This window comes from Ceratotherium simum, chromosome 1, assembly GCF_057802395.1.
Source record: "Ceratotherium simum simum isolate JZ-2026a chromosome 1, ASM5780239v1, whole genome shotgun sequence".
In the NCBI taxonomy this organism is placed as follows: Eukaryota; Metazoa; Chordata; class Mammalia; order Perissodactyla; family Rhinocerotidae; genus Ceratotherium; species Ceratotherium simum.
This window is the reverse complement of record NC_141900.1, coordinates 64,374,666-64,402,550: the sequence shown is the minus strand read 5'-3', so window position 1 is coordinate 64,402,550 and position 27,885 is coordinate 64,374,666. Positions and strand designations below refer to the sequence as shown.

Below are 27,885 nucleotides of genomic sequence, written 5' to 3'. Positions count from 1 at the left end.
GCCATAGTTAACAATACTGTATTGTATACTTAAAATTTTTCAAAGAAGGTAGACCTTATATTAAGTGTTCTTATCACATAAAAAAATGATAAGCGGCTGGCCTGATGGTGCAAGCGGTTAAGTGCGTGCGCTCCACTGCAGCAGCCCGGGGTTCGCCAGTTTGGATCCTGGGCGCACACCGATGCACCGCTTGTCAAGCCATGCTGTGGCGGCGTCCCATATAAAGTAGAGGAAGATGGGCATGAATGTTAGCCCAGGGCCAGTCTTCCTCAGCAAAAAAGAGGAGGATTGGCAGATGTTAGCTCAGGGCCGATCTTCCTCACACACACACACACACACACACACACACACACACACACACAAAATGATAAAAAGAGGGCAGGAAGAAACTTGGAGACAATGAATAGGTTTACGGCATAGATTGTGGTGAATGTTTTCACAGGTGTATACTTATTGCCAAACTCATCAACTCATATACATGAAACATGTACAGCTTTTTGTATGTCAACCACACCTCAATAAAATGGTTTAAAAATAAACAAACAATATGCAGGAAAACAGTCTCATTTGGGAGGCACTGCTGTAGAGCAGTTTCTTGAAAGAATTGCCTACATTTGCCCTCTTTACTTACTTAGCTCTTCTTCCTTCCTTACCCATTGCGTTCTGGGTTTTATACCTTGTATTAGTCCGCTTGGGCTTCTGTAACAAAATAACACAGACTGGGTGGCATAAACAACAGAAATTTATTTTCTCACAGTTCTGGAGGCTAAAAGTTCCAAATCAAAGCCCCAGCAGATTGATTTCTGGAGAGGGGACTCTTTGTAGCTTGTCAACAGCCACCTTCTCAATGAGCCCTGACGTGGCCTTTCCTCTTTGTGCACATGCAGAGAGAACACCCTCTGGTATCTCTTGCTCTTTTATAAGAACACTAGTTCTATTGGATCAGGAACCCAGCCTTATGGCTTCATTTAACCTTAATTACTCCCTTAAAGGTCCTATCTCCAAATATAGTCATATTGGGTATTAAGACTTTGATATATGAATTTTAGGACACAATTCAGTCCATAACACCCCAATAGTGTCCCTGAGAGTGCTCTTGCTAGGATCATTAGTGACACCGTTGTTATCAAAGCTAACAAATCCTTCCTACTCCTTCTCTTGATTTTTTTAGCATTTGACATTTTGACCTTTTCATGAAAGATCCTTTAACAATGGATTTCATGAAACCTCTCTCCAGATTCTCCACCTAACTGGTGCTGCTACTTAACCACTGGCTGCTCCTGCTTGCTCTCCCTTTTAACTCTTGGCCTTTGTCCTTTAAATATCAATGTTTCTCACAGTTCCGGCCTAGATCTTCTCTTTACTCACTCATGTTCTCATCAACTCTTTTAGCTTAAAATATCAATACTCTGATACCAGCCCAGAACGCTCTCCTGAGCCCTAGACTTATTCACTTAGACGTCCTATGAGTAGGGTACTGTACCACTATATCCCACTCACAAGTGTGATACTCTCAGCATTCTTTTACTCTAAAAATGGTGCCACCAGCCCCCTCAGTACACTACTCCGAGTCAGAAGCATGATGCCTTCCAGAAGCTTTCAGCTGCTCCTCCTGTGTGCTTCCTCCATACCCAGGGCACCTATCACTCTGTGGTGACTATTTCCTTGCCTGACTGCCCACGAGCCTGGAAGCTTCTTGAGCACATACCATGTTCCCTATTGTATTTTCAGCTTCCAAAACACTGAATGACATACCAGTGTTCAATACAAATTTGTTGAATGTATAGATTCTCTAGTTGGACAATGATTTGAAAGTTAACAGTGGATGCTATACTGCACCACCTGTATCTACCCACTCCTTAATCCCAGTCTCAACACCACACCTGGACTTCAGCATTGAAGTATTTTCTCTCTCAAGAGTTTACAATTCACTTTCCCTTTCCAGGGATTGACGTTTCCTAAGAGGGCTGCCCCACTCAAGGTCACAGCCCCATTCCAGGGGGAATCCTACATCACAATGACAAGGAAATGCAGGGATATAAGATGTGGCCCCTTGCCCCAAGTGAGACAACTCAGCAGGGTCATAATAGCTAAGAAGCTCTCAGTGCGATTGCCGGAGGCCTTAGTTGTCACTACATCACATCCCAACTTCTCCATCTGCTCAATTATGCTTCCTTTGCCCCCAAAAAGTGTTATTCCCAAGAGCACTCCCCATTAAATTTCCTGCACATAAACCTCCACCTCAGAGTATGGCCTCCAAAAGCTCGACCTGCCACAATCTGCCAATAGCCTCCTGGGAAAATGACAAGGTAGGTGTAGTCAGGAGCTACCCTTCATTTGACCTTTTTTTCCCAAATTTATGCTTGACTTTTCATCTAGCCTCCAGGATAAAGATCAGACTTGAGCAGAATTACAAAATAGGAGACAATATCCACTGATTGCTACTGTCTTCTTTTTGTGCTTCTCTTCCACCTACTGTTATCTCTTTCCCCAACTTCTAGGGTCCCAACGTCTCCCTCCCATACAGAGATCCCAAGTTATACTCTAAGTGCCTAATTAGTTCTTCCACAATTCCTCAAGTGTTTAAAAGGCAGTCAGATTCAACTCATTCATACTAACAGACTAATGAAAACCCACTCCCTTTAATCATCCCCTGGGAAGGTATAGTGCCACTTAGTTTGAACAGAAAGTAAAATAGCTTTCCAATTCCTGTAATAGAAGCAAGGACACTAGGTCACCTGGAGTCAGGATCTTCAAAAGAACCTCACTGTACCCTTCCTACCAATCCTTCTTACCCTAACCAGTGCATTCCTATCTCAGCCTCTGCACTTCAGTCGTGTTTTGCTGCACTTGGAATGCTGGCGGAAACAGTGTCCACAAGGCAAAAATGTTAATCTAAGTTAAACCTAAGCCATCCATTGGAAACAGTGTCCACAGGGCAAAATGTTATTCTAAGTTAAACCTAAGCCATCCATTAAATATTGTACAGTAAATGCTAGGCTCAATATTAACTACTCAATGGGAATATATCATATGGGATACAGCAATAATCAATGGCACCCAGAGATGTATGATTCAGAAGAATTACAAGTACAGCTACTATATTTCATTTGTCATTATCATGAAAGTGATAATACAGTGCACTGGTGATACAGAAGGATCACTTTATCCAACCATGGCTGGGCATCCAGGCCATAGCTGTTTTCCTGGAGTTACTTAAAGGAGTCCTGAAGTAGGAGTCAGGCAAAGTCATGGACATTCTCATAAGACCAGCCTTCAAAACACTATCTTTTGCTTTTGCTCTGACAATAGTGTTATCATTTTTTTTACCATCTCATTATACAATCTATAAGTACTAAGGTAGTATAAGGACTTACAAATATAGTAAGGATATGTTCATACAGCTTAGCTTAGAGGTAACAGTTTGGGGATACATCCATGTATCCCATACTGTCCAGACATTCCTGGTGGCACTGTATCTCCTCCCACATCTGCAATATCATGAATGCTACTATGCCCTGTTCTCTGAAATAACCTAGAGATTCTTCAAGCACATATAAATCTTTTTGGTACCTACTCAGACTTAACCAGTACAATTTATTGGGAAGAGACTGCTTCTACAAATTGACCGTCTAGATCCCAGGTTCTGAGTACAAAGAAATTATGTTTCCCTAATGCTTCCTTTGTTTCTAGGAGTATACACTGGATGGAAGAACATATGATGCTACATAACCCACCTTTGGACACACCTATCAGTGTTATTATCAGGGACCTACTATGTGCCTGTCTCCTTCCAAAAAAATAAGCAAACCATAGTCTCTACCCTCAGGGAAGGCCCTGTAGATGGAGAATCCTTCATCTATTCTGCCTTCAACACCATCCTTTACCCTTTATCTAAAGGTCCCTGGAGAGTATAAGACAGACGTATACATGGCAGAAGTAAACATGAATGACTCAACTCTACTGGTAGTATTATCAGTATGTGGTCATTTTGAGACTGGAAGAAAATGCTTAAGAATCACACACATATGCAATTCAACTTATTTACTGTTTTTCAACTTATAATTCCAAAGGCTTTACAATGTCAATTTTCTTGGTATAATAGCTTTATTAGTTCAAATCAACAGAGAGAACACATGCTCCAAACCTTCATAACAATGCAATATTTAACGCTTCTTTGTAGCTGGAACTCAGCAATTTGTTTCCTATGAAATAACAATGGAGTAATACATTTCCTTAAGTCTACTGTATAACAGACTCAAGATATGTTATACAGAGAATCACTACAAATCTTTAGTTTCCGTCTTTAGGATAAAGTTAAAAGTTTTGACATTTTGCTTGACCTTGGTTATCAGTCTTTCCTTTATGACCACTGCATGGCACATAGGGCCTTTAAATGGCTGTCAAGTGACTGCTCCCTGACACCCCAGGACTAGGGGTTGGGGGCATGCTAGGCATACTCAATGCCAAGACTCGGAAGGAAAGCCTGTCATGCTATCATACTACTAGCCCCTTAAGGGAGATACTAAACTTCCATCCAATACCCAGCTCTAAATTAGGACATTTTAAGAGCGAAGCCACAAGGATAATTTAAAAATCCCATATAGTGCTCACTTCGGCAGCACACACACTAAAATTGGAACGATACAGAAAAGATTAGCATGGCCCCTACGCAAGGATGACACACAAATTTGTGAAGCATTCCATATGTAAAAAAAAAAAATCCCACATAACCTACAATTTACTATCATTAGCAGCATCGGGAATTAAAACTGAAAAACTAGCATAAAAATAACATTCCACTGAATTGAAAGGCTTTGGGTTCAGTCAACTTGTAAGCTGGGGTCTATAGACATATCTATTAGCCAGTTAGAATGCTGCCATTTTTCACTGCCCACAAACAGTGTTAGTTTTGGAGGGCAGAACAGGCACTGAGTAGGAAACCCCAAACAAATGAAGTCCTAAAAGCAAATCATAAGACATCAAAACTGGACACAGGATAGATACCAACCTCTATATCTGCTGGGTATTTCTTAAACTTGACAGCATCTGCCTTGAATGTCTGTGTTTACTTGTTTTTTTTTTTGTTTTTTTTTTAAAGATTTTATTTATTCATTTTTTCCCCCCAAAGCCCCAGTAGATAGTTGTATGTCGTAGGTTCACATCCTTCTAGTTGCTGTACGCGGGACTCGGCCTCGGGTTGGACGGAGATGTGGTGCCTCGGGGCGCGCCCGGGATCCGAACCCGGGCTGCCAGCATCAGAGCGCGCGCACTTAACCGCTAAGCCACGGAGCCGGCCCATGTGTTTACTTGTTGATTTGTAAGCTACCTTGGTTTCCAATCTCTTACAGGTACCTGAGGGAAGAAGGGATTCATACACTCAATAATTCAAGTTGCTTGAAAAACAAATCAAAAACACATCTTTCGAGAAAATGACCTATTTTTTTTTTGGTGAGGAAGATCAGCCCCGAGCTAACATCTGCCAATCCTCCTCTTTTTGCTGAGGAAGACTGGCCCTGGGCTAACATCCACACCCATCTTCCTCCACTTTATATGCGACGCCGCCACAGCATGGCTTACCAAGCAGTGCGTTGGTGCGTGCCCAGGATCCGAACCGGCGAACCCCAGGCCGCCACAGCGGCAGAGCGCATGCACTTAACCGCTTGTGCCACCGGGCCGCCCCGAGAAAATGACCTATTTTTAAAGATATTATTCTGTACCATTCTATACTTATTACCAGCAAAAAAAAATTATTTGGCAAAAATAATAACAGACACAATCTAGAGAAGAGCCTTCAGCCTGGAAATTAAAATCTTGACTGTGTAACTTAAAGTTCTCAATATCTGCTTCACATGGCTGTGACAGGACTACTCAATAAGACTTTCTTTCAGACACCGTCAAAGGAGAAAGTGCTGAAGCTACTAAACTACAGTATTAGGGAAGGGAATAAAGTTAAAACCAACGTTGTTTCCAAGATAGAAAAAAATAATTTACACACACTATGATGGGAAATGACAGCAGAGACAAATTAAGACTAAAGGTAAGCTGCCCAGTATTTTGGTTTAACTATTAATTTTACCATGTCAGTCATCGGGAACTAGGGCTTACACATCTGGAATGCTCCCACTGATTATTAAGTTTACCCAATGCTTCCATTATTATTTATTATGCATGTGATGCCTGTAAGCACAGTGTCCCAGAACATTCACTCTCTTGCTCTCCTTTATAAGCAGGGACAAATGACACCAAAGCCAAAAGACTCTGCTCAAATCATAAAGTCAGCCTGTTTTTAAAAAATCCTTTCAAAATCACTGAGTATGAATCAAAGTCATGACAACTAATAGCCAAGAATGAAGATTTGACAACACCTCAACTTTTAAGTAGAAAAGGTAGGCTTAAATATTTGAGTCTACAAGTCTTGGGACTAAAACTGGGACTTAATGGGGCCCTATGCATCCCACCCTTCACTCACTGCTTTACTTCCTTCTTTGCACCGCAGATATGATCATCCCCCAAAGCTCTATTTTGGGCCCTTCCCACTCTTTCTTTGAACACCCCCTTCCTATTTATAGGGTAAATAGGAACTCAAACTCAAGCTTCAACCAGATGTGGATGACCTGCTAGTCCAGTCCCTCAAGCTCACCATTTTGTACACTCCTCTCACCCACAACCACACAGCAAAGCAAAACAACTTCTCTTCCCAAATTAACTGTTTTCCATGGATGTTACCATTTTCTCTAGGTATTCAAGTTCAAACCCCAGTTTTGTTTTGTTTTGTTTTATTTTTAAGAATCAATTTTGTTAGTGAATCCTGAGGTGTCTATATCTTTTACTCCCATGTGAGTTGGCACTCTCATTTCTTCATATCCAACACTGAATTAAATTGACTTCATACAAGATTTTCAGCCATCTAGGCACTCTCTATTCTAATTCCTCCTAATACTGCCAGTTGAAGATTCCTAGAGCACATTTCTTCCTGTCATTTCTCTACTCAGTTTAGATTGGCCCCTTATTGCCTACCGGATAAAAATCTAAAAGCAAAGGGAAAATATACTACTTTAGCCGCATTCTGCTTAGCCTCTCTTCTTTCCCAATTCATCACAAGTCTTCCCTCTCCCAAGATGGTCTCAGGCTGAATCCCTGGAACACACTTGATCTGCCCTGGCTGCACATCTGAGCTCAAGCTACTGTCTCCACTCCCACTCCAAATTTTCTTCTCTTTCCCACTCCAAACCATAGCTTCTAAATCCATAATCAAAATTCACTGCCTCATGGGCCGGCCAGGTGGCTTAGTGGTTAAGTTTGTGCTCTCAGCTTCGGCGGCCTGGGGTTCACACATTCAGATCCTGGGCACGGACCTACGCACCGCTCATCAGGCAATGCTGAGGCTGCGTCCCACATACAAAATAGAAGACGACGGGCACAGATGTTAGCTCAAGGCTACTCTTCCTCAAGCAAAAAGAGGAGGATTGGCTATGGATGTTAGCTCAGGGCCAATCTTCCTCACCAAAAAAAAAAAAGAAATTTCACCACCTTCACATGGACTGCCAATTCTCAGCAACTCCAGGTACATCTATGTCTATCTGTCTCTCCTTTGCTGACTATCTCAACCCAACTCTCATTTACTACCATCACCCAGTTCTCTACCATCATCTACTAGAGATCTTTGTTTCAAATTACATTGCAATTTCCTAGAAAGAAGGAACTCTAACTTGGGATTCTCTTTGCAAATCCTACAAACAAGGGCACCTATAGCTTAAGTGAGAACATGCTTTCAAAATGGAGAAATACTATTCATCCATGGCTGCCTCTGCATCCAGGACCCAATATACAACCACCACAGACAACCAAATAGGATAGAAGCCCATTAGTCACTTACATCCCAATGACTTGTGAGAGGTTCTCTTGGACTCCAATCCCTCCTGCTTGGCCATGGTATGTTCCTTGCGGAGACCGCCATAAGTGATTTCATAGCCATCCTGTCCCTTCACCTTGTAAACCACAGGGATGCTCTCATACTCACCACGCTTTAGCTTGTACCTGTTTCTGGTGGGCCACACAATAAGTTGGGGGGAGAGAGAGCTCTCAGGTGGCATCCTGATTATCCTGCCAGACTTGTGATACAACTTCCTTTGGAAGATGTCAGAGGGCCCTGTGGACTAACCTCCTCAAAAAGGCATTCTACCTCATACAGTTCATCTTCAACTTCCTCTTCCAACTCACAGTCTTCTGAATCCTCGGGAAGCACAATGTTAAGGCAGCATTTTTCTTCAACAAATACAGTCTTACCATTTGAGAAGCTGCTCAGGGCATTCAGCTTCCTGCCTTTCACAGTCCTCATTTTTGCATACTTTTTGAAGTTCTCATTATATACCTCCTCAGTCTCATCATTTATGATCATTTCTTCTTCATCTGTGTTTGCTTTCCTATTTCTGACTGATTTTTTCCGTGATCCCTTTAATTTACAGTCTGGTGATGACTCTTCATCTATGAAGGGAATTTGTTCAGAGGATTTCTTGAGCTCTGCATCCTGCCACCAGCTCATATCACACTGGATGCCTTCATCAACTAGGTTGAACTGGGCCAACCAGGTATGGGAGGGAAGGTACCCCTGGGGGTAGTTATTACTCTCTACCACTTCATCTTCATTCAGTTCCTTACTCCCAACTGACTTTTTCTCTATTCCCTTTCTACAACTTTCTAGTGATGACTCAGGGAATTGCTCTACCTCTGCATCCAGCCACCAGCTCATATCACACATGATGCCTTCATCCACTTGGTTGAACTGGGCGACCCAGGTAAGGGACAGAATGCACCCCTGGGGGTAGTTATTACTCCCTACCACTTCATCTTCATCCAGTTTCTCAGGGGAGCCATGACTCCCACTACCGTTGTGTGACTTTCTTTCCCCAATGCTAAGGGGGTTCTGGGATTTAGACTGTAGGCTCAGGTCATTAAACTGTTTCCATGCTAATGCAGAGGGGCCTTTCCTGCTGGAGCTTATTGCCATCTCCAGTAGACTGGCACAATTTTGAGTCTGGGTTATTATGGATCTCATCTCCATCTTTAACTTCACATTGAGGTGGCAGGATTTCAGGAACAGCTGTATATCCCTTTTCTTTCCCCAAGTTCATCTCAATGACTGATTCCGACTTTAACATCTCATGTCTTACATCAAGACACTGCTGGGACCAGAGCACTCCTTGTTCATCTTCACATGTAATGCAGTCTTCATCCTCATGAGGGTTATAGAGCACATTCCTACTTTCACATGAACTCTGTGAAATCCCATTGTTCTGCCCCATGTCATCTGGCATGGCTTCACCATAAGCCTGGGCAAACAAAGCTATGACTTCTTTCAAAGTCTTCTTAAATTGTATTACAGGACATCCTTTGCCCTCTTTTGCCCCCATTTTCTCTTTCTCAGATGCAAAGCTTCCGTAAGGGGTATTTCTATACAGAGTGTTATTAGAAGGGCTCTTATCATGTACCTCCCTCTTCTGGGCACCAGAAGACAGAGCCCCATCTGTTTTTTCAGGAAGGTTGCCAGTTTCAACGTCAACATTAGTAGTAGGAATATTGGTCACCCTACCTATGTCATGGATGTTGCCCTCTGAGTGGATGTCTTGTTTTTTTACTAATGTTTTCAGCCTGCTGAAATTCAGTTTGAGTCTCTTTTGTTTTCATTTTTTTCCCATAGCCACTATAGTGCAACAATGGTGCTGGATTATAAAACACAGGAAATATGGGACTTCGGTTAACTGTAGTGGGCAACGGGGACTGAGGTACCTGGAAGCCAGGATACTCACTGAGCACCAGTGAATATGGAAAATATAGACTTCCATTTCTGAAACCTAGAAAGAGAATGTGATAGTTAGTGATTTTCTTTCCTGCAGCCAGTATGTACCCCTATGGCCACACCAATTGTTAAAATATTGAGTTTCCTCCATGCCTAATGGCCCCTACTTCCTCCTTGGATATTCCCAGGATTCAACAAATAAAGGGGCAATGACTGGAACAGTGGGGCCTCCAGGACCCTTCCTTAGCACTAGAATAGTCATCTGATCTCAGTGGTTGGTTCCGAGGCCCTATCACTTAGTCGGCATATTACAAACATCACCCATCACCCTGAATGACTCTTTTTAAGAGAGACCAAGTACACACGAAGCATAATTCAGGTTGTCATGGCTTCAGAAAGACTAATACGTGTCAGGCCTTACAGAACAAATGGAAACAAAAGTTCTTTGGATTTATAAACCTTCCTAAACCTACTTATTCGGCACTATTCATTCACACACATACATCTGCCCCCCTTTCCACTCATCAGGGATAATCACTGCAATGGTGTCAATAATGCCACACATTTCTCTCATACAAATTTATTTTGAGGAAAGGCACTTGATTTTGTGAGATAGATTTATACAATTGACAAATGAAGTTAAGATAAAACCTCTACTAAGTATATAAAAGAAGCAACAGTTATGATCTTATGAACTCAATTTCGTCGTTGAGGAATGTATCAAAGTGCCTCTCGTACTTGGCATAATATATCTGTACAAGCATTTGGGTTTTTTCCCTTTATTAAAAGAAAGGAGAGAAGTCTCAGTTTGGAGTTCAACATTGTCTTAATAGGTTAGAAGCCAAAAGAATGAAGTTCATGTAACTACAGAGTCAGATAACTTCCCCAATAAAAATCCCACAATACACACTGTACTGTATAAGACAGTACAACAAAATACTTTAAGAGCAGGTCCCTGCCACTAGAAACTATCACAGGACCACTATCCAGTCACCCATCGCAAAAACGTAGGTATTCAAGTTTTTTTCTCTCTTACTAATCAACAAAACCTACGTCTACTCTTTGTAAGGGCCTTCTCTCTTCTGTTACCAATGCAAAGGACTTAAAAGGCCTCTCCAAGTTTTTAACTATCTAACTACTAGTAACTTTCTCGACCCATCCCCAATACCTCACAGGTCTGTAACCCATACTGCTTCCAGAATAATCTTTCTGATCCAACTTTGATCCTCATTCTAGTTACAGTATTTGAACGGCTTATCATTGCCTCGTCAGGAAATGGGGAGCAATGACCATATTCCTTAGAATGCCATAAAGGCCTTCATTATCTGGTTTCTCATTGTATCATCTCAATACTCTCCCATTAAGAGTAAGCTGGAGGCTCCAGCCATATATGGGTTCCTCCACTACGCCAACTTCTCTTCCTTTTTCTAGGACATCCTCCTTCCCCCACTCCCTTCCAACTGCTACCAAAACCTAATTCATTTTGTTAAAAAAAGAAATCCTGCCATTTGAGACAACAGATGGACCTTGAGAGCATTTTGATAAAGAGAAAATCAGCTGGACAGAGAAAGACAAATGCTGTATATCACTTATATGCAAAATCTAGAAACGATAAATTCATAGAAACAGAATAAAATGGTGGTTGCCAGCGGTTGGGTAATGACAGAAATGGGGAGATGCTGGCCAATGGCAAAAAACCTAATTCATCTTCTAGAAAGGAGGAAACTGAGGCAAAAAGAATTTAGTATTTATTCAAATTCAGCCCCTATTTCAACTGCACAGCACTGTATACCGCATGTCCAATTAATATTTAAAAGGTGGTTGACTTCATGAATCTGAATATGTAAGAAGCTTGCAAGTCACTCAGTCCTAACAAAGTAAAAAGCTGAACTGAAAAATCAAGAACTCTTCTTAGATCTGTCACAGCAGTGAGGTTACAGGGCAAACTGCTACCCTCAATATTGAAGAGACACATGAATACAGACAATCACAACTTACAGGAGTGCAAACCCAGCAGATGAAAACTCCACAGGAACTAGCGGTGGGGTAGGGAAACCTGAACTCTTACTGACAAATTGCAGGCTCAGGGTCAGCAAGTCTGAGAGTTAAAAACTTCAGGGCACCCTGGCATAGGGGGACTTCCCCACGCTTTTTTGAGTTTTACCTGCAGTAGTTCAACCAGTTTCTCATAGGAAATCTAAGAGAAAAATCCCGTGTTTCCTGCAGAGGGAGGGAAAAAGGAACCACTGTGACATACACAAGGAGCTCTCCACTCTTCTTAAAAAGAGTTGGCCCTCATAGTGCGCACGCTCCACTACTGGCAGCCCAGATTCAGATCCCAGGCGTGCACCGACACACTGCTTCTCCGGCCATGCTGAGGCGGTGTCCCACATACAGCAACTAGAAGGATGTGCAACTATAACACACAACTATCTACTGGGGCTTTGGGGAAAAAAAAGGAGGAGGGGTGGCAATAGATGTTAGCTCAGGGCCGGTCTTCCTCAGCAAAAAGAGGAAGATTGACATGGATGTTAGCTCAGGGCTGATCTCCCTCACAAAAAAAAAAAAAAAAATTACACTAATTAAAAAAAAGAAAGGGGCCGGCCCCGTGGGCTAGCGGTTGGGTGCGCGCGCTCCGCTGCTGGCGGCCCGGGTTCGGATCCCGGGCGCGCACCGACGCACCACTTCTCCGGCCATGCTGGGGCCGTGTCCCACATACAGCAACTGGGAGGATGTGCAGCTGTGACATACAGCTATCTACTGGGGCTTTGGGGGGAAAAGTAAACAAATAAAAAGCTAAAAAAAAAAAGAAAGAAAGAAAGAAATTGAATCAATAACTAATAACCTTCCAAAACAGAAAGCACCAGGCCCAGAGGGGCTCAATGGTGAATTCTACCAAACACTTAAGGAAGAAATTACAAATAGATCAATGGAACAGAACAGAAAGCCCACAAATAGACCCACATCAATATAGTCAACTGATCTTTGACAAAGTAGCAAAGGCAATACAATGGAGCAAAGATAGTCTTTTCAACAAATGGTCCTGGAACAACTAGACATCCACATGCAAAAAAATGAATCCAGACACAGACCTTATGCCTTTCACAAAAATTGACTCACAATGGATCACAGACCTAAATGTAAAACACAAAACTATTAAACCCCTAGAAGACAACACAAGAGAAAACCTAGATGGCCTTGGGTATAGTGATGACTTTTTAGATACAACACTAATGGCACAATCCACGTAAGAATCGATAAGCTGGACTTTGTTAAAATTAAAAACTCTGTGAAAGACACTGGCAAGTGAATGAGAAGACAAGCCACAGACTGAGAGAAAATATTTGCAAAAGACATATCTGACAGGGAACTACTATCCAAAATATACAAAGAACTCTTAAAACATTAAGAAAACAACCAATTTAAAAAAGAGGCCACAGATCATAACAGACCCCCCACCAAAGACATATAGATGGCAAATAAACATATTTAAGATGCTCCACATCATAATGTCATTAGGGAATCACAAAGTAAAGCAATGAGATACCACTATGTATGTATCAGAGTGGCTAAAATCCTGAACACTGACAATGCTAAACACTGGAGAGGATATGAATCAATGAGAACTCTTTGTCATTGCTGGTGGAAAAGCAAAGTGGTGCAGCTGCTTTGGAAGACAGTCTGGCAGTTTCTTAGAAAACTAAACATACTCTTGCCAAAACCTGGAAGGAACCAAGATTGGGTGGGTGAGTGAATGCATAAAGTGTAGTACATTCATGGGCCGGCTCCATGGCTTAGCGGTTAAGTGCGCGCGCTCTGATGCTGGCGGCCCGGGTTCGGATCCTGGGCGCGCCCCGAGGCACCACTTCTCCGTCCAACGCGAGGCCGAGTCCCACGTACAGCAACTAGAAGGATGTGAACCTATGACATACAACTATCTACTGTGGCTTTGGGGGGCAGAAAAATGAATAAATAAAATCTTTAAAAAAATAAAAAAATAAAAAAAATAAAGTGTAGTACATTCAGAAAATGGAATATTATTCAGCAGTAAAAACAAATGAATTATCAAGTTACGAAAACACATGAGGGAACCTTAAGTGCAAAGAAGCCAATCTGAAAAAGCCATATACTGTACGATTCCCACAACATGACTTTCTGGAATAGGTAAAGCTATGGACAGTAAAAACAATAGTGGTTGCCAGGATTTAGGGAGGATGGAGGCATGAATAGGCAGAGCAGAGGATTCTGAGTGAGTGAAACTATTCAGTAGAATACTAGAATGGTAGATACCTGTCATTATGCATTTATCCAAACCCATAGAAAGTACAGCACCAAAAGTGAACCCTAATGTAAACTATGGTCTTTTGGTGATCACGTGTCACTATAGGTTCATTGATTGTAACAAATATACCACCCCAGTGCAGGATGTTGATAAAGGGGGAGGCTATGCATGGTTGAGGGTATACGGGAAATCTACCTTCTGCTCCATTTTGTTATGAACTTAAAACTGCTCTAAAAAATAAAGCCTTCTAGGGGCCAGCCCCGTGGCATAGCGGTTAAGTGTGCGCACTCCACTGCTGGTGGCCCGGGGTTCGGATCCCAGGCACGCACCAACACACCGCTTGTCAGGCCATGCCGTGGCGGCATCCCACATAAAGCAGAAGAAGATGGGCACAGATGTTAGCTCAGGGCCAGTCTTCCTCGGCAAAAAGAGGAGGATTAGCATGGATGTTAGCTCGGGGCTGATCTTCCTCACAAAAAAAAAAATAAATAAAGCCTACTAAAAAGAGGTAGAGATCCCTGAGTATACATAGAATATATATGGAAAAATACTGGCAACAGTTTGCCTCAAGAAAGGGGACTGGGAGACTGTGAAAAGGGGTTGCAAGGGAAAGCCTTCATTCCATGCTTGTATACTATTTTAATTTTTAGCCACATGCATTTAATTACTTTTTCAATAAAAAATAATTTAAGCCAGTTTCAAATGGAAAGATGTTCTCTAATTCAGAGAGCAGTTACGCCTCTCATTCTAAATAATTTCTATTCAAAATAACTAGGTACAATATAAGATTCTCACGACCTGCAGGTTAATACAACCAGGATGCTTTGAGTCCACTTCCTCAACTGAACTCATATTGTACTCACCCAAAGAACATCTGTACACCAGAGCCATGAGTCACGCTATTAAATATGCAATTTAATCCAGCTATTTAACAATTTTAATACATTCCTCTCACTTCCTACTTCACTAACTCTACCTAAAAATGATGTAAATTATCTTCAGTGAAGCTGTAATCAACATCTTTTCTGTACCCAGCATCCATTCCATCTCCTTGTGATAACAGGCTCTCAAGTTCCTTTGAAAAAAGAGAGACCCTCTCTGTCCAAATGGTATAGGATAGGCTCACACCATCTTGAACATGGGGCACATAACCTAGACTGGTCAAGAAGACTAGTCCATCTTCCTGGCTTGGTAATTAGAACAGGGAGGGCATCTGACAAAGCCAGACCAAGGAGAGTCAGCTTTCAACTCTTGCTGAAACTATTGGAAGCAAGGGCTCTCCTCTGGGATCACTAGACATAAAATCATAACAGGCCTGGAAATGCTGTGACTATCTTTGTCACTTTGAAATCATGGCTGAGAATAAGGCCAACACAGAAAAAGTCAAAACTTAGAGAGAGATGGGGCCGGCCCGGTGGCGCAAGCAGTTGGGTGCGCGTGCTCCACTGCGTCAGCCCGGGGTTCGCCGGTTTGGATCCCGGGCACGCACCGACGCACTGCTTGTCAAGCCATGCTGTGGCAGCGTCCCGTATAAAGTGGGGGAAGATGGGCATGGATCTTAGCCCAGGGCCAGTCTTCCTCAGCAAAAAAAGAGGAGGACTGGCAGATGTTAGCTCAGGGCCGATCTTCCTCACAAAAAAAAAAAAAAAAAAACTTAGAGAGTCAGATAGACACTCAAAAATGGTATATGTCCTTTGATTCCCTATCTAGCCAGCCTGAAGCTGCTTTGCTCTTGGAATTTCAGGTTACACAAGATAATAAATCCTATCAATTTCTTTTTTCACTAAAATCTCTCAGGTTGCAATTTAAAAAAAAATACAAATCTTATTCCTACTCCCAGTACTCACCACTTTAATCCTCCTAAACCACAACTCTAAAGGACAAATATGTTAAGGGCCTCAACTTCTACAGGGTGAACTAGCCTGACGACCAAAGAACAAATATTTTAAACCTTAAAGGGAATGGTGTGGTAAAACCGCAGAGGTGTAGAATCTCAGCCTTTTAATTCAAAGAATGTGTAAGATACAATATGTATTTCTCTCAGGAACTTCACTCTCTCTACTCAAGGGTTTTCCCCATACAATTTCTCCTTCTGCACCACTTCAAAATAGCATTTCAACATCTGCATTAGTTAGGGCTCTCCAGAGAAACAGCCAATGGTTTACATCGAGAAAAATTTCTTTAAGGGATTGGTGCATGTGGAGGTGTACCTCCAAAATCTGCCAGAGAGGCCATCACACTGGAGACACAGTGAAGAATTGAAGTCCACAGGCCATATACTGGCAGAATTCCTTCTTGCTGGGACTGCAACTTTGAAATGGCTGCCACGAACAGCTCCTTGGATGAATTACAAGATTCTACCACCCAGCTGGGAGCAGCGACTGATGAATTCAAAAGCATTCCTCCTTGGGCCGCCCCGTGGCTTTGCGGTTAAGTGCACGTGCTCCGCTACTGGCGGCCCAGGTTCGGATCCCGGGCGCGCACCGACGCACCGCTTCTTTGGCCACACTGAGGCGGTGTCCCACATACAGCAACTAGAAGGATGTGCAGCAATGACATACAACTATCTACTGGGGCTTTGGGGGGACAACTATCTCCTGGGGCTTTGGGGGGGGGAATAAATATTATTAAAAAAAAAAAAAAAGCATTCCTCATTACACCTGGTTTTCTACCTGGAAAACAGCTGCATAAAGTACCCAACATGCTTCATCCATAGCAGGGTACACAGAAGAGTAAGTTTAACACTATCTTTGCCACTGGAGGTGTGAGAAGGGAGAACCCACCCCCTGGAGCCTTCCCCCCTGCCTAAAGTCCCTTCCTATTACAGTAAACCATTGTACTCAATGAAATCCCACATATCTACCTTCCTAACATTTTCAAGTCTTGCTTGTCATTCTTCCCCCAGTGTACTTTTTGACCTCAACACAGTAGCTTTTAGAATCTTTAGACTTTGTTGAAAAAAATTATAAGACTAGGAGCTCTAAGGCACCTCGTCCATCCAGAATGATCTCAGAACATAAGGAGATTTTGGTTTGACTACTGAGTAACCCTGGGCAAGTCACTGACTCTCCAAGCCTCAGTTCCCCCATCTGTGAAGCAAGAACAGCAATAATACCTCAGCTCATGGGGTTGCTGAGAGGTCCATGAGAGAATCTATTTCTAGTATTTAGCAGTACTGGCACATAGCTAGAATTCAAATTTCTCCTAATAACAGGAACTTCGAACACTGCCCCTGTGTGCTACCACAATCCCTTTTGTGTCAGGACAGGGTGAGGAAACGGAGGTAAGGGAGAAAAGTACTAGAAAACCTTCAGTCACTGGTTTACAGGGAGGGTCCCTAATCCCACTGAACCTCTTTGAGATTCCTTACCTTCCCCAGGAACAGAAAATGAATATAGGTGGGATTCTGGTACCAGGGACTCGAGTAAGGCTGCTGGGCCATGGTGTGCACATAAAAAAAGGGTCTGGCATTACTGCCCTCAAAATGGGCGTTGTTTTCCGACGAGGAGTTTATTTTTAGGCTGCAAAACAGATGTTCATATTTAGGAAAGGACCGTCACACTCAGCTCTGAAATGCCTTGAGGGTAGAGAAATCACTCTAGTCTCCCTTCAGAACTCCAAGCCGGGGGGGGGGGGGGGGGGGGGGGGGGGGGCCGGTTCCTCACCTTCTCTTCCCCCGTCGCCTGGGATCGGGGTCACAGGGCTGCATTGCATTTAGGACCAGGGGAGCGGCGCCCAAAGGCCGGGACCCACGGTCGTGCCTGAACAAGTCGGGGCTCCCCGTGCAGCAGCCCCCTGGGATGACTGAGGCCGGGAGGCGCAGGAGGGAATCTGTGCCGGGCCTCAGCAGCCAGGGGCCGCGCACAGCCGCGGCACTCAGGCGCAGCCTGCACCGCCCTCGTCCTCAGCCTCTCCAGCTGCCCACCCCCCGGCCAAACCTCTCCTCAGTCCAGAGCAGTCCATGCCCTGGGCTCAGCGTCTCCTTACCCATGGCTCATCCACCCCCCGCCACCCAGGAGACCCTCACCTCCCCCACAAATCAGTGTACTTATTCCCACTCACCTCCACAACCTTCGCCCCGGGCACCCCACAAGACCCCTGCTCCGAATTCTGCATACCGACCTGGCCTAGTTCGACGTCTGTGATTTCCAACGGCTACTGCAACACACCTATCCGCTCTAACCCAACTTCTGCTACTGGCAACTCGTACAGTGGCTGTGCCGCTAGCGCCCGCCTTCACATGCGCCGTGGCGCCGGCACGTGCTGCCTGTTGCGCAGGCGCCGCCCTCCGGGAGTCGGCCTTTCGCCCGCGCATGCGCCCTGTGGGAGGCCGCTGTACCTGAAGGCTCAGGGAGAAAACCTGGTGCGTTCATGTCTGGCGGCGTGGGGCAGGTCGGGTCGTACTCGCAGGTGCGCTCTTAGTCCTTCCTTCTGCACATCTGCCATGCGTGTAGACGCCCTGCTGTCGGGTCTTACAGAGGATGGGGCAGTTCCCTGCCCGCCCCCCCCTTTCCCCCGCCGGACTGTCCTTTCCTTTGGAGTGTGTTGAGTCAGGACAGGTTATCTTCGCTCCTGTGACCTCCTGGTCTCCTTCCCTCTTTGGGCGTAAAGCCGCTGAGACTTAAGGAAGAGGAGCTGACGGAGGAGGAGAGAAGAAGGAGGAGGCCAACCTGGACAGAGTACATGCCCGACAGGAGGAGGATTCACACTGGAGGGGCACTCAAGCATGCTTAATGCTGCTGAGAGTAAAATTCCGGGAGAAGAGGCTCTGGCAATTAGGACGCCATTGGTTGAGGAAAGTGGTGGGACAGGAAGTCGTCTGTGGGGTGATAGATGGACAGTTTGAAAGTGAAGCTGACGCTACAGACTATTCTTTCTTTGTATGTAGGAGAAAGGAGAGACATTGGATAGTTAACAGAAGCCATAGGGTTGTAAGGAGGATTATGGATTTTTTTGTTTTGTTTTTTAAAGATAGAGATTTAGGTATTTTTATCTCCCCAATGAAGAAACAGGGAGATATTACAGATAGTAAAAAGAGAAGAGATGTTAGAGGATGTTCTGAGGAGGCAAAATGGGAGAGTACCTAAGAGGAAAGTTACAATGCTTTGCCATGGACAGAAGAAAGTCTTTGAGATAACAGGGAAATGATGTCCTGAAGGCAGGAATTTAAGTGCATTAGCATCTGATGACCTTGTTATTATTATTTTTTTCAGTCAAAAGGTACAGGAATAGTACTTGTATGGATCATTGAAAGTTTGGAATGACTGAATGCATTACCAGGTAGAAATTGTGTTTGACCAGAAATTGCAGTGGGTGTGATGGAATAAAGATTTTCTTTCACATAAAGAACTGTGGTGGTAGACTGCCTGAGGGCTGGTCTGGTGGCTTCTTGGTATCACAAAGGACCTGATCTGGTGCACTCTTTCTGCTCCAACATCCTTAGCACTGGCTTCATTCAACTTGCCTCACAATCCAAGATGCCTGTTCCAAGCAGAAAGCAGGGGAAGAGAAGGGAAAGGGTAAAAAAAAGAGCACAAAGGGCACACAGCAGCCTCTGCTGGGTCATCAGTCTTGTTCCTAAGGAGCTTTACTAGAAAACCCATGCAACTTCAGATTATATCTCATGGGTTACCCACAGCTGAAATGATGTGTGGGAGCTCTCGTCTTTTAACTAGTCATGTTGCCATTCGGAGTAAACTGGATGCAGTGACAAAGAGGGGAGAATAGATACTAATTGGGCAGGTAACTAACAGTGTGTGCTATACTGCTTCAGGTAATGAAAGAAGCAGCATATTCCCACTTCCTTTTAGCCTATATCGTCCCTGATCATCATTCTCCCTTCTTCCCTTCACAGCTAAGTTTTCTTTATAAAGGTCCATAAATACTAAGTCTTCTCCACCTCCTACTCCTTCACGCACTGCAAATCTAAATGTTGTTACCATTGCGCCCACTCATCCACCCTCACCAAAACACTAATGAACTACTTGCTGCTAAATGGCATGGAAACTTTTCAGTCCTCATGTCACTAAACCTTGCCTCCCAGGTACTAGCCCAACTGGTTCTCCTGCCTCTCTGCCTGTCCTTCATAAAGCCTTTTACTGGCTTCTGTTCCCAAATTTCTCTCTTTAATGTTCATATTCTCCAGGTTACGGCCCTAAGGTTTCTTCCCTCTTATTTCACCTTTTCTCTCTGCATTTTCACCCATTCTCAGGGCATACTGCTCACTCCCAAATCTCTATCTCCGTTCTATCTTTGTTGTTAGGACATGCACAAATGACGATTTTTGTACACGTCCTTGGGAGAAAGCAACATCCCAGCATACTTTTAACCTCACAGGTAGCATACCAGTTGAGAAGCTCTATTAGATCGGCGTGGGTGGATAGTATGTTATTTAGACAATAAGTATAGTTTCCAAGCCAGCTGAGCAGGTGGAGTTGTAGGTTTGAAATTGTTCTCTCTGGCAGTATTTTTGAGGTATAACTACTCTGTGTTGCCAAATAGTTGGGGAGCCATAAGATTTAACAATCATTAGGTCTAGGGGCAGGGTGCACAATCCTTGAGAAACCTGGAAGTACACCCTCTGAAAGAAAGCCTTTCCACTTCCTCTTGGTGGGAGGTCAGGGCCCAGATTTTCCTTAGAAATAATGTATTAGGTGTTCAGTGCATGTTAATATCTCCTACTCTTCTTCTTTCCCTATATAATTTTCTTTCACTTTTCCCCCTATATTCTACTGTTTTCATTATAAGCAAGAGAAATGAATGAAGAGAAATGGACTATTTGCATATATACTGAACAATAGAGTTATTATGTTTGCTTTTTTAGAGGCCAAAGAAATATCTAGATTCAATCTAACTACTTTGAGCATTTTGCAAAAAAAGCTTATGCCTATAAATTATTAAAAGCAAATACAGATTTTAAATAGCAATGATATGGAACTAAAATATTTTAAAGATCAATTAAAAAAAACACAAAAGATGCAAAGAGGGTGTTGTGGGTAGCTTAGCGGCTCCGTGGCTTAACGGTTAAGTGCGTGCGCTCCGCTACTGGCGGCCCGGGGTTCGGATCCCGGGCATGCACCAACGCACCGCTTCTCTGGCCGTGCTGAGGCCGTGTCCCACATACAACAACTAGAAGGATGTGCAACTATGACACACAACTGTCTACTGGGGCTTTGGGGAAATAAAAAAAAGGAGGAGGATTGGCAATAGATGTTAGCTCAGAGCCGGTCTTCCTCAGCAAAAAGAGGAGGATTAGCATGGATGTTAGCTCAGGGCTGATCTTCCTCAAAAAAAAAAAAAAAAAAAGATGGTGTTGTGGCTGAATTGTGTCCTCTTAAAATTCATCTGTTGAAGTCAAACCCCCAGGACCTCAGAATGTGACTATATTTGGAGATGGGCATTTAATGAGGTAACTAAGGTAAAATAAGATGATGTGGGTGGGCCCTAGTCTAATATAACTGGTGGCCTTATAAGAAGAGGAGATTAAGGACCCACGGTATGGAGGCACAAAGAAAGACCATGTGAGGACACAGTAAGGAGGCAGCCATCAGCAAGTCATGGAGAGGCCACAGAAGAAACCACACCTGCTGAAATCTTAATCTTGGACTTGTAGACACCAGAACTATGAGAAAATAAATTACTGTTATTTAAACCACCCAGTCTGTAATATTCATTATGGCAGCACTGACAAACTAATATAGAGGCAATTAATATAAGAATAGGATAGTGTGTTGTTTTTAGTACCATAATATGAAAAAGGAAACTTGTCTAACAACCAAATAAAGCCAGCATAATTTGTGCATTCTGGTATGAAAGGCTTTCATTTCCAATAAAAAGGAATATGATTGTTCTTGTACATTACTTCTCAACATAAAATTTCTTCATAATTCAAAATATTTTTACTAGGTCTACTCCCCCAAACTTAGGTTTTCAACAAATGAAGCAATACCTCATAATATTTTTCTGTGAATTCCAGCAAGTTAATGTCAGAAACAACACAAACCTATACCTCTCTCTAGCAAAGTAAGAACTATATTAGTCTGTCTCCTAAATATTTCTTGGTAGGCAAAACTACCTTAAAAGTTAGGACATAGTTATGACAATTCATTATAGTACTCATTATTTTTAAAAGGGAAGTTATTTTTGTTTCACCTCTGGAAAGCTTCCCTCCAAGACGCATGGTCATAGGTTGCTTACTTTGTCCGTTTCCAGTATTATTAATCTCAGCGAAACAAACAGCCTTCATTAAGTTCTTTTCCTCGGGCAACAGTAAACCACCACTCACAGGCTTTAAATAAAGACATTTTCTTTCATGTTAAGAGGAAGCATTTATTTATAATAAAAATTCACACTGATACCAAACCTCTTAATCTCAAGTTCCTGTGCCCAATGCACGGTAAGCCAATCACTGAGACATGGTGCTTGGAGATTGAGAATGGTTTATTCGAATTGGCCAAAATGAGAAGGCAGGAGGATAAATTCTCTCAAATTTGCCTTAACAAGAGAAGGAAGCAGGAGATTTTATAGAGGTAAAGGGCTTAGCAGGAGGAGTTTTGGAGAAACAAATGGCTAATCTGTATTTCTTTGACTCCAGATAAGCCCTTGGGCAATCTGACTTCTAGGCATCAACAGCAGCTAGGGGCTGCTTATCTGGTGATGCTAACTTCCTTGAAGGCATTCTTTTTCTTCTGTAAAATAAGCTCATAAATCTTTGTGACCCTTGAGTCACCCCTCAGGTTAAACAAGAAAACAGCAAATTGACAAGGTTAACCTCTTTTCATCCATGTCTGTGTTAGGAACAAGGTTGAAAGGTAATCTTACTGAATATTTACAGTAACCCTCAGGTACCTGGCTTCAATAACTGATGAAATCCAAATAAGATGTATAGTTGAGTTTCTATATTGTACCAATGTCAACTTTGTTTTATAATTGTGCTATGGTTATAAGATATATGTAAGATGGTATCATTGGGGGACGCTGTGTGAAAGGTACGTGAGAATTCTCTGTACTATTTTTGCAACTTTGGGAGTCTAAAATTATTTCAAAATGAAAATTAAAAAAGAAAACAACACTGGAAAGAAAAGAAAGGAAGGAGAGTAGGAGGAAGAAAGGAAAGAGGGAGGGAGGGAGGGAAGGAAGGGAAAAGAAAGCTACCTCCAACCAATATCCTCTCTTTATGCTAAGAAGAAAGAAATTAGATTAAAAAAAATGTCTTGGTAGAACTGAAGAAAAAGTATATAGCAGATAAATAAATTTATAATGAATATTAACATATGCAAAAGAGTTTCTGGAAAACATTTGCAACAGTCATTATTGCTAATTGTGTTATACAACCATACAAATCAGCAGATGATTAAACTTCAAATCTGGCAGCGAGTCTTTTTTTTGTTTTGTTTTGTTTTTTGTTTTGTTTTGTTTTTTGTTTTTTTGTGAGGAAGATCAGCCCTGAGCTAACATCTGCCAATCCTCCTCTTTTTTTTTTTTTTTTTTGCTGAGGAAGACTGGCCCTGGGCTAACATCCTTTCCCATCTTCCTCCACTTTATATGGGACGCCACCACAGCATGGCTTTACAAGCAGTGTATCAGTATGTGCCAGGATCCGAACTGGCGAACCCCAGGCCGCCACAGCAGAGCACGCGCACTTAACCACTTGCGCCACTGGGCCAGCCCCAGGCAGCAAGTCTTAAACAAATGAAGTAAATCCTTTTATTACACTTTTATTGAATTTTTTTTAATTTGAGAGAGAAGTAACAGTATTTAATAAATGCCATATATTCTCATTTATGTACTCCAGATGCATAGGAGTATTGTAATATGCCATACTATTGGACTGCCAATGATACATCATTCTCTTGCAGCCCAGATCAGAATATTCCGCAACTTCCCAGCCTGAAATACCACCTAGGTCACTACGAATCCCTGATGCCCCAGAATCAATGTAGATATTCTAATGCTTTCCCTGGACCTGCTTCAAATCACTTGGGCTCTTTTAGTATAGTCTCAAACTGAAACAGAATTACCAAACCATTCCAACCAAGGCTCAAGAATCTTGTAGCAACCAAGATCCAGGTTCAAATGTATTCCATTTCATTAGCAAGGGTAAATACAAAAGAATCAAAAACAATGAAGCCGGGCCAACCCCGTGGCTTAGCAGTTAAGTGCACGCACTCTGCTACTGGCGGCCCAGGTTTGGATCCTGGGCGTGCACTGACGCACCACTTCTCTGGCCATCCTGAGGCTGCGTCCCACATACAGCAACTAGAAGGATGTGCAACTATGACATACAACTATCTACTGGGGCTTTTGGGGGCGGAAAAAAGGAGGAGGATTGGCAATGAATGTTAGCTCAGAGCCAGTCTTCCTCAGCAAAAAGAGGAGGATTGGAGCGGATGTTAGCTCAGGGCTGATCTTCCTCACAAAAAAAATAAAAAAACAATGAAGCCATTAGAAAAAGTAAATAAGACAAGGCAGAAATGAGCTGAAGTTAAACAAAAAGTAGGCAGGGAGATGAAAATTTTAAGTCAACGTGCCTATTGATTCTATTTATATCTTCATCCATATTCCATCAGGTTACCAAATTACTCTTTTGATGTACTGTTAAGTTACTTTTGGTTTCATTCAGATGCGAGAAATGAATTCTCTAACCCAATAAAAGACTACGGTGGTAATTTTTATTCAAAAGAAAGATGAGAGAGAGTATGTTTCTTCCTTTCTCCCACCTATATAGACCCAATCCCTGGTATTATGTCAAAATATACCAATGCCTTCTTTATTCATTAAACAAATATTTATTGAGCATCTGTAATGTGTCAGGCACAATTCCTTGTGTATATGTATAGTAACTTTTAAAATTCTGGATCTTGGTCATGAGGGCTTAAGATATAAAGCAATTGATACATATCTATTTGGAAATTTATTGAATGCTATAACTACACACACTCTACCACTTTTTTTTTAAAGGTTTTTTTTTTTTTTTGGTGAAGAAGATTGGCCCTGAGCTAACATCTGTTGCCAATCTTCTTTTTGCTTGAGGAAGATTGTCACTGAACTAACAACTGTGCCAATTTTCCTACATTTTGTATGTGGGACCCGCCACAGCATGGCTTGATGGTTAGTGCCTAGGTCCACACCTGGGATCCGAACCCACGAACCCCAGGCTGCTGAAGTGGAGCGCATGAATTTAACCACTATGCCACTGGGCCGGCCCCTACTCTTTTTTTATTTTTTTAATTTATTTATTTATTTTTTTTTAAATAATTTCTTTTTTTTTTTTTTTTTTTTAAAGATTTTATTTATTTTATTTTTTCCCCCCCAAAGCCCCAGTGGATATTTGTATGTCGTAGCTGCACATCCTTCTAGTTGCTGTATGCGGGACTCGGCCTCAGGATGAACGGAGAAGTGGTGCCTCAATGCACACCCGGGATCCGAACCCGGGCCACCAGCATCGCAGCGCGCGCACTTAACCACCAAGCCACAGGGCCGGCCCTCTACTCTTTTTTTAAATGTGTGTGGTAAGAACACTTAACATGAGATCTAACCTCTTAAATTTTTTAGGTGTATAATGCAATTATTAATTATAGTCACAATGTTGTACAGCAGATCTCTAGAACTTATTCATCTTGCATTACTGAAATTTTATACCCATTGAACAGCAACTCCCCATTTCTCCCTCCTCCAGTTGCTGGCAGCCATCATTCTACTCTCATTCTATGAGTTTGACTATTTTAGATACCTTATATAAGTGGAATCATGCAGTGTATGTCCGTTTGTGACAGGCTTATTTCACTTAGCATAATGTCCTCCAGGTTTATCCATGTTGTTACATACAGCAGAATTTCCTTCTTTTTTCTAGGCACAGTTCTAAAAGCCAAAAATACATCAGAAAACAAAAATCTCTGCCATTAAGGAGGTTATTCTAGCAGGGAGAAAGACATAATAAACATACTAAATGAATAAATTATATAGTCTGTTAGAGGCGATAAGTGCTATGGTAAGAGTGGGGGGATCAGAATTTCCAGAGGTGGAAGGATTGAAATTATGTGTAGGGTAGTCAGAGCAAAGTCCACTGAGAAGGCAACTTCTGAGCAAATAATTGAAGAAGATAAAGGTGAATATAGGAATACCTGGGGAAAGAATTTTCTTTTTTTTTTTTTTTTTTTTTAAAGATTTTATTTATTCAGTTTTTTCCCCCCAAAGCCCCAGTAGATAGCCGTATGTCATAGGTTCACATCCTTCCAGTTGCTGTACGTGGGACTCGGCCTCACGTTGGACGGAGAAGCGGTGCCTCGGGGCGCTCCCGGGATCCGAACCCGGGCCGCCAGCATCAGAGCGCGCACACTTAACCGCTAAGCCACAGAGCCAGCCCAAGAATTTTCTAAGTAGAGTACACAGGCACTGCAAAGAAATCTGAGGTAAGAGCATGCCTGACATATTCAAAGAGCAACAAGGAGCCCATGGTGACTGGAACAAACAGAATGAAGGGGAAGGTAGGAGGAGATGATGTCAGAGAGGTTAACCAGGGGTAAACTCAGTAGTCTTACAGCCCATTGTGAGGGCTTTAGTTTTTTCTATGAGTGTACTAGGGAGTCACAGAGGTTTTGAGCAAAGGAGTGATATGATCTGATTTACTGTACAAAGGATCACAATGGCTACCATATGTGGGGAACAGACTATAAAAGGGCATGGATAGATTTTGGGGGAGGCAATTTAGAAGGCTACTGCAATAATCCAGGCAAGAGATGTTGGTGGAAGAGACCAAAATGGCAGTGGTGAAGGTGAGAAGTGGTCGGATTCTGGATATATTTTGGATCCAGGTGGTGTGTGTGAGAGAGAGATCAAGGATGACTCCAAAGTTTTTGTCTTGATTAACTGGACAGATGAAATTCCATTAATAGATGGAAAATACAGTGAGTGGCAGAAGTTTGGAAGAAAGGTATAAGGAGGAGTTCAGCTTTGCACACATTAAGTCTGGAATGTCTATTAGACATCTCAGTGGAGGTGCCAAACAAAAAGTTGGAGACACCTGTCTGTATAGTGCAGGATGCAGCTCCAGGAAATAGTCGTCAGCATATACCTGCTACTTAAAGTCATAAGACGAGGAAATCTCTTAGGGGATGAGGTATAGAGAAATGTAGAGGCAGAAGGACAGGGCTTTAGGGTGCTATAGAGGTCAGAGAGAAGAGGAGGAGTCTGCCAGAAAACTGAACAGGGGCATCCAATGAGATCAAAGGAAAACCAGGCGTATTATCTGGAACCAAGTGAAAAAAAGTGTATCTAAAAAGAGGGAGTAACCAGCTACATCAACTGCTGCTGATACATTGTAAAGAATGAAGACTTGGGGGCACAAGCTCCATTTGGAGACATAGCCAAGGACAGAAATCAATAGGCTGACCAAAAATAAGTGATCTTTTGCACACATTCTGCATCAGCCAGTTCAACAGGGGTCTCAAGGAGAGAAAATAGGAAGGGAAGATCTGCTCAATATCTGAAGAGGTCTCTCTTTTGCCTCATGCAGGCAGAAGAGAAAACCTCATTGGGGCTGCCTAGAGAAGACCAAATACCCAAGTAATGGTGCAAGAGAAGAGTTTTTTCCATCAATGTTATTGAATGATATATAAAAAAATCAAAATGCTTAGATAAGAGATGGCTCCAGTTTGAATTTATTTTTAGTTATTTATTTGTTTTCGCTGAGGAAGATTCACCCTGAGCTTTTTTTTTTTCTTTTCCTGAGGAAGATTTGTCCTGAGCTAACATCTGTGCCAATCTTCCTCTATTTTGTAAGTGGGTTGCTGCCACAGCATGGCCG

General features: G+C 42.6%; 1 protein-coding gene and 1 non-coding gene across 2 annotated transcripts; one reads left to right on the top strand and one right to left on the bottom strand.

The window, feature by feature from the left end:
- Positions 1–4,029: 4,029 nt before the first annotated feature.
- On the bottom strand, positions 4,030–18,549 carry LOC147918232 (uncharacterized). Its single transcript, XM_087429452.1, is given in 6 exon segments — positions 4,030–5,355; positions 7,880–8,128; positions 8,131–8,965; positions 8,967–9,641; positions 9,643–9,854; positions 18,204–18,549. Coding segments are annotated over 6 exon segments (2,415 nt in total). The 5' UTR covers positions 18,397–18,549; the 3' UTR covers positions 4,030–5,104.
- On the top strand, positions 4,607–4,713 carry LOC147918233 (U6 spliceosomal RNA). The gene has a single exon (XR_015553509.1). It is a non-coding gene; the product is annotated as a U6 spliceosomal RNA (small nuclear RNA).
- Positions 18,550–27,885: the final 9,336 nt, after the last annotated feature.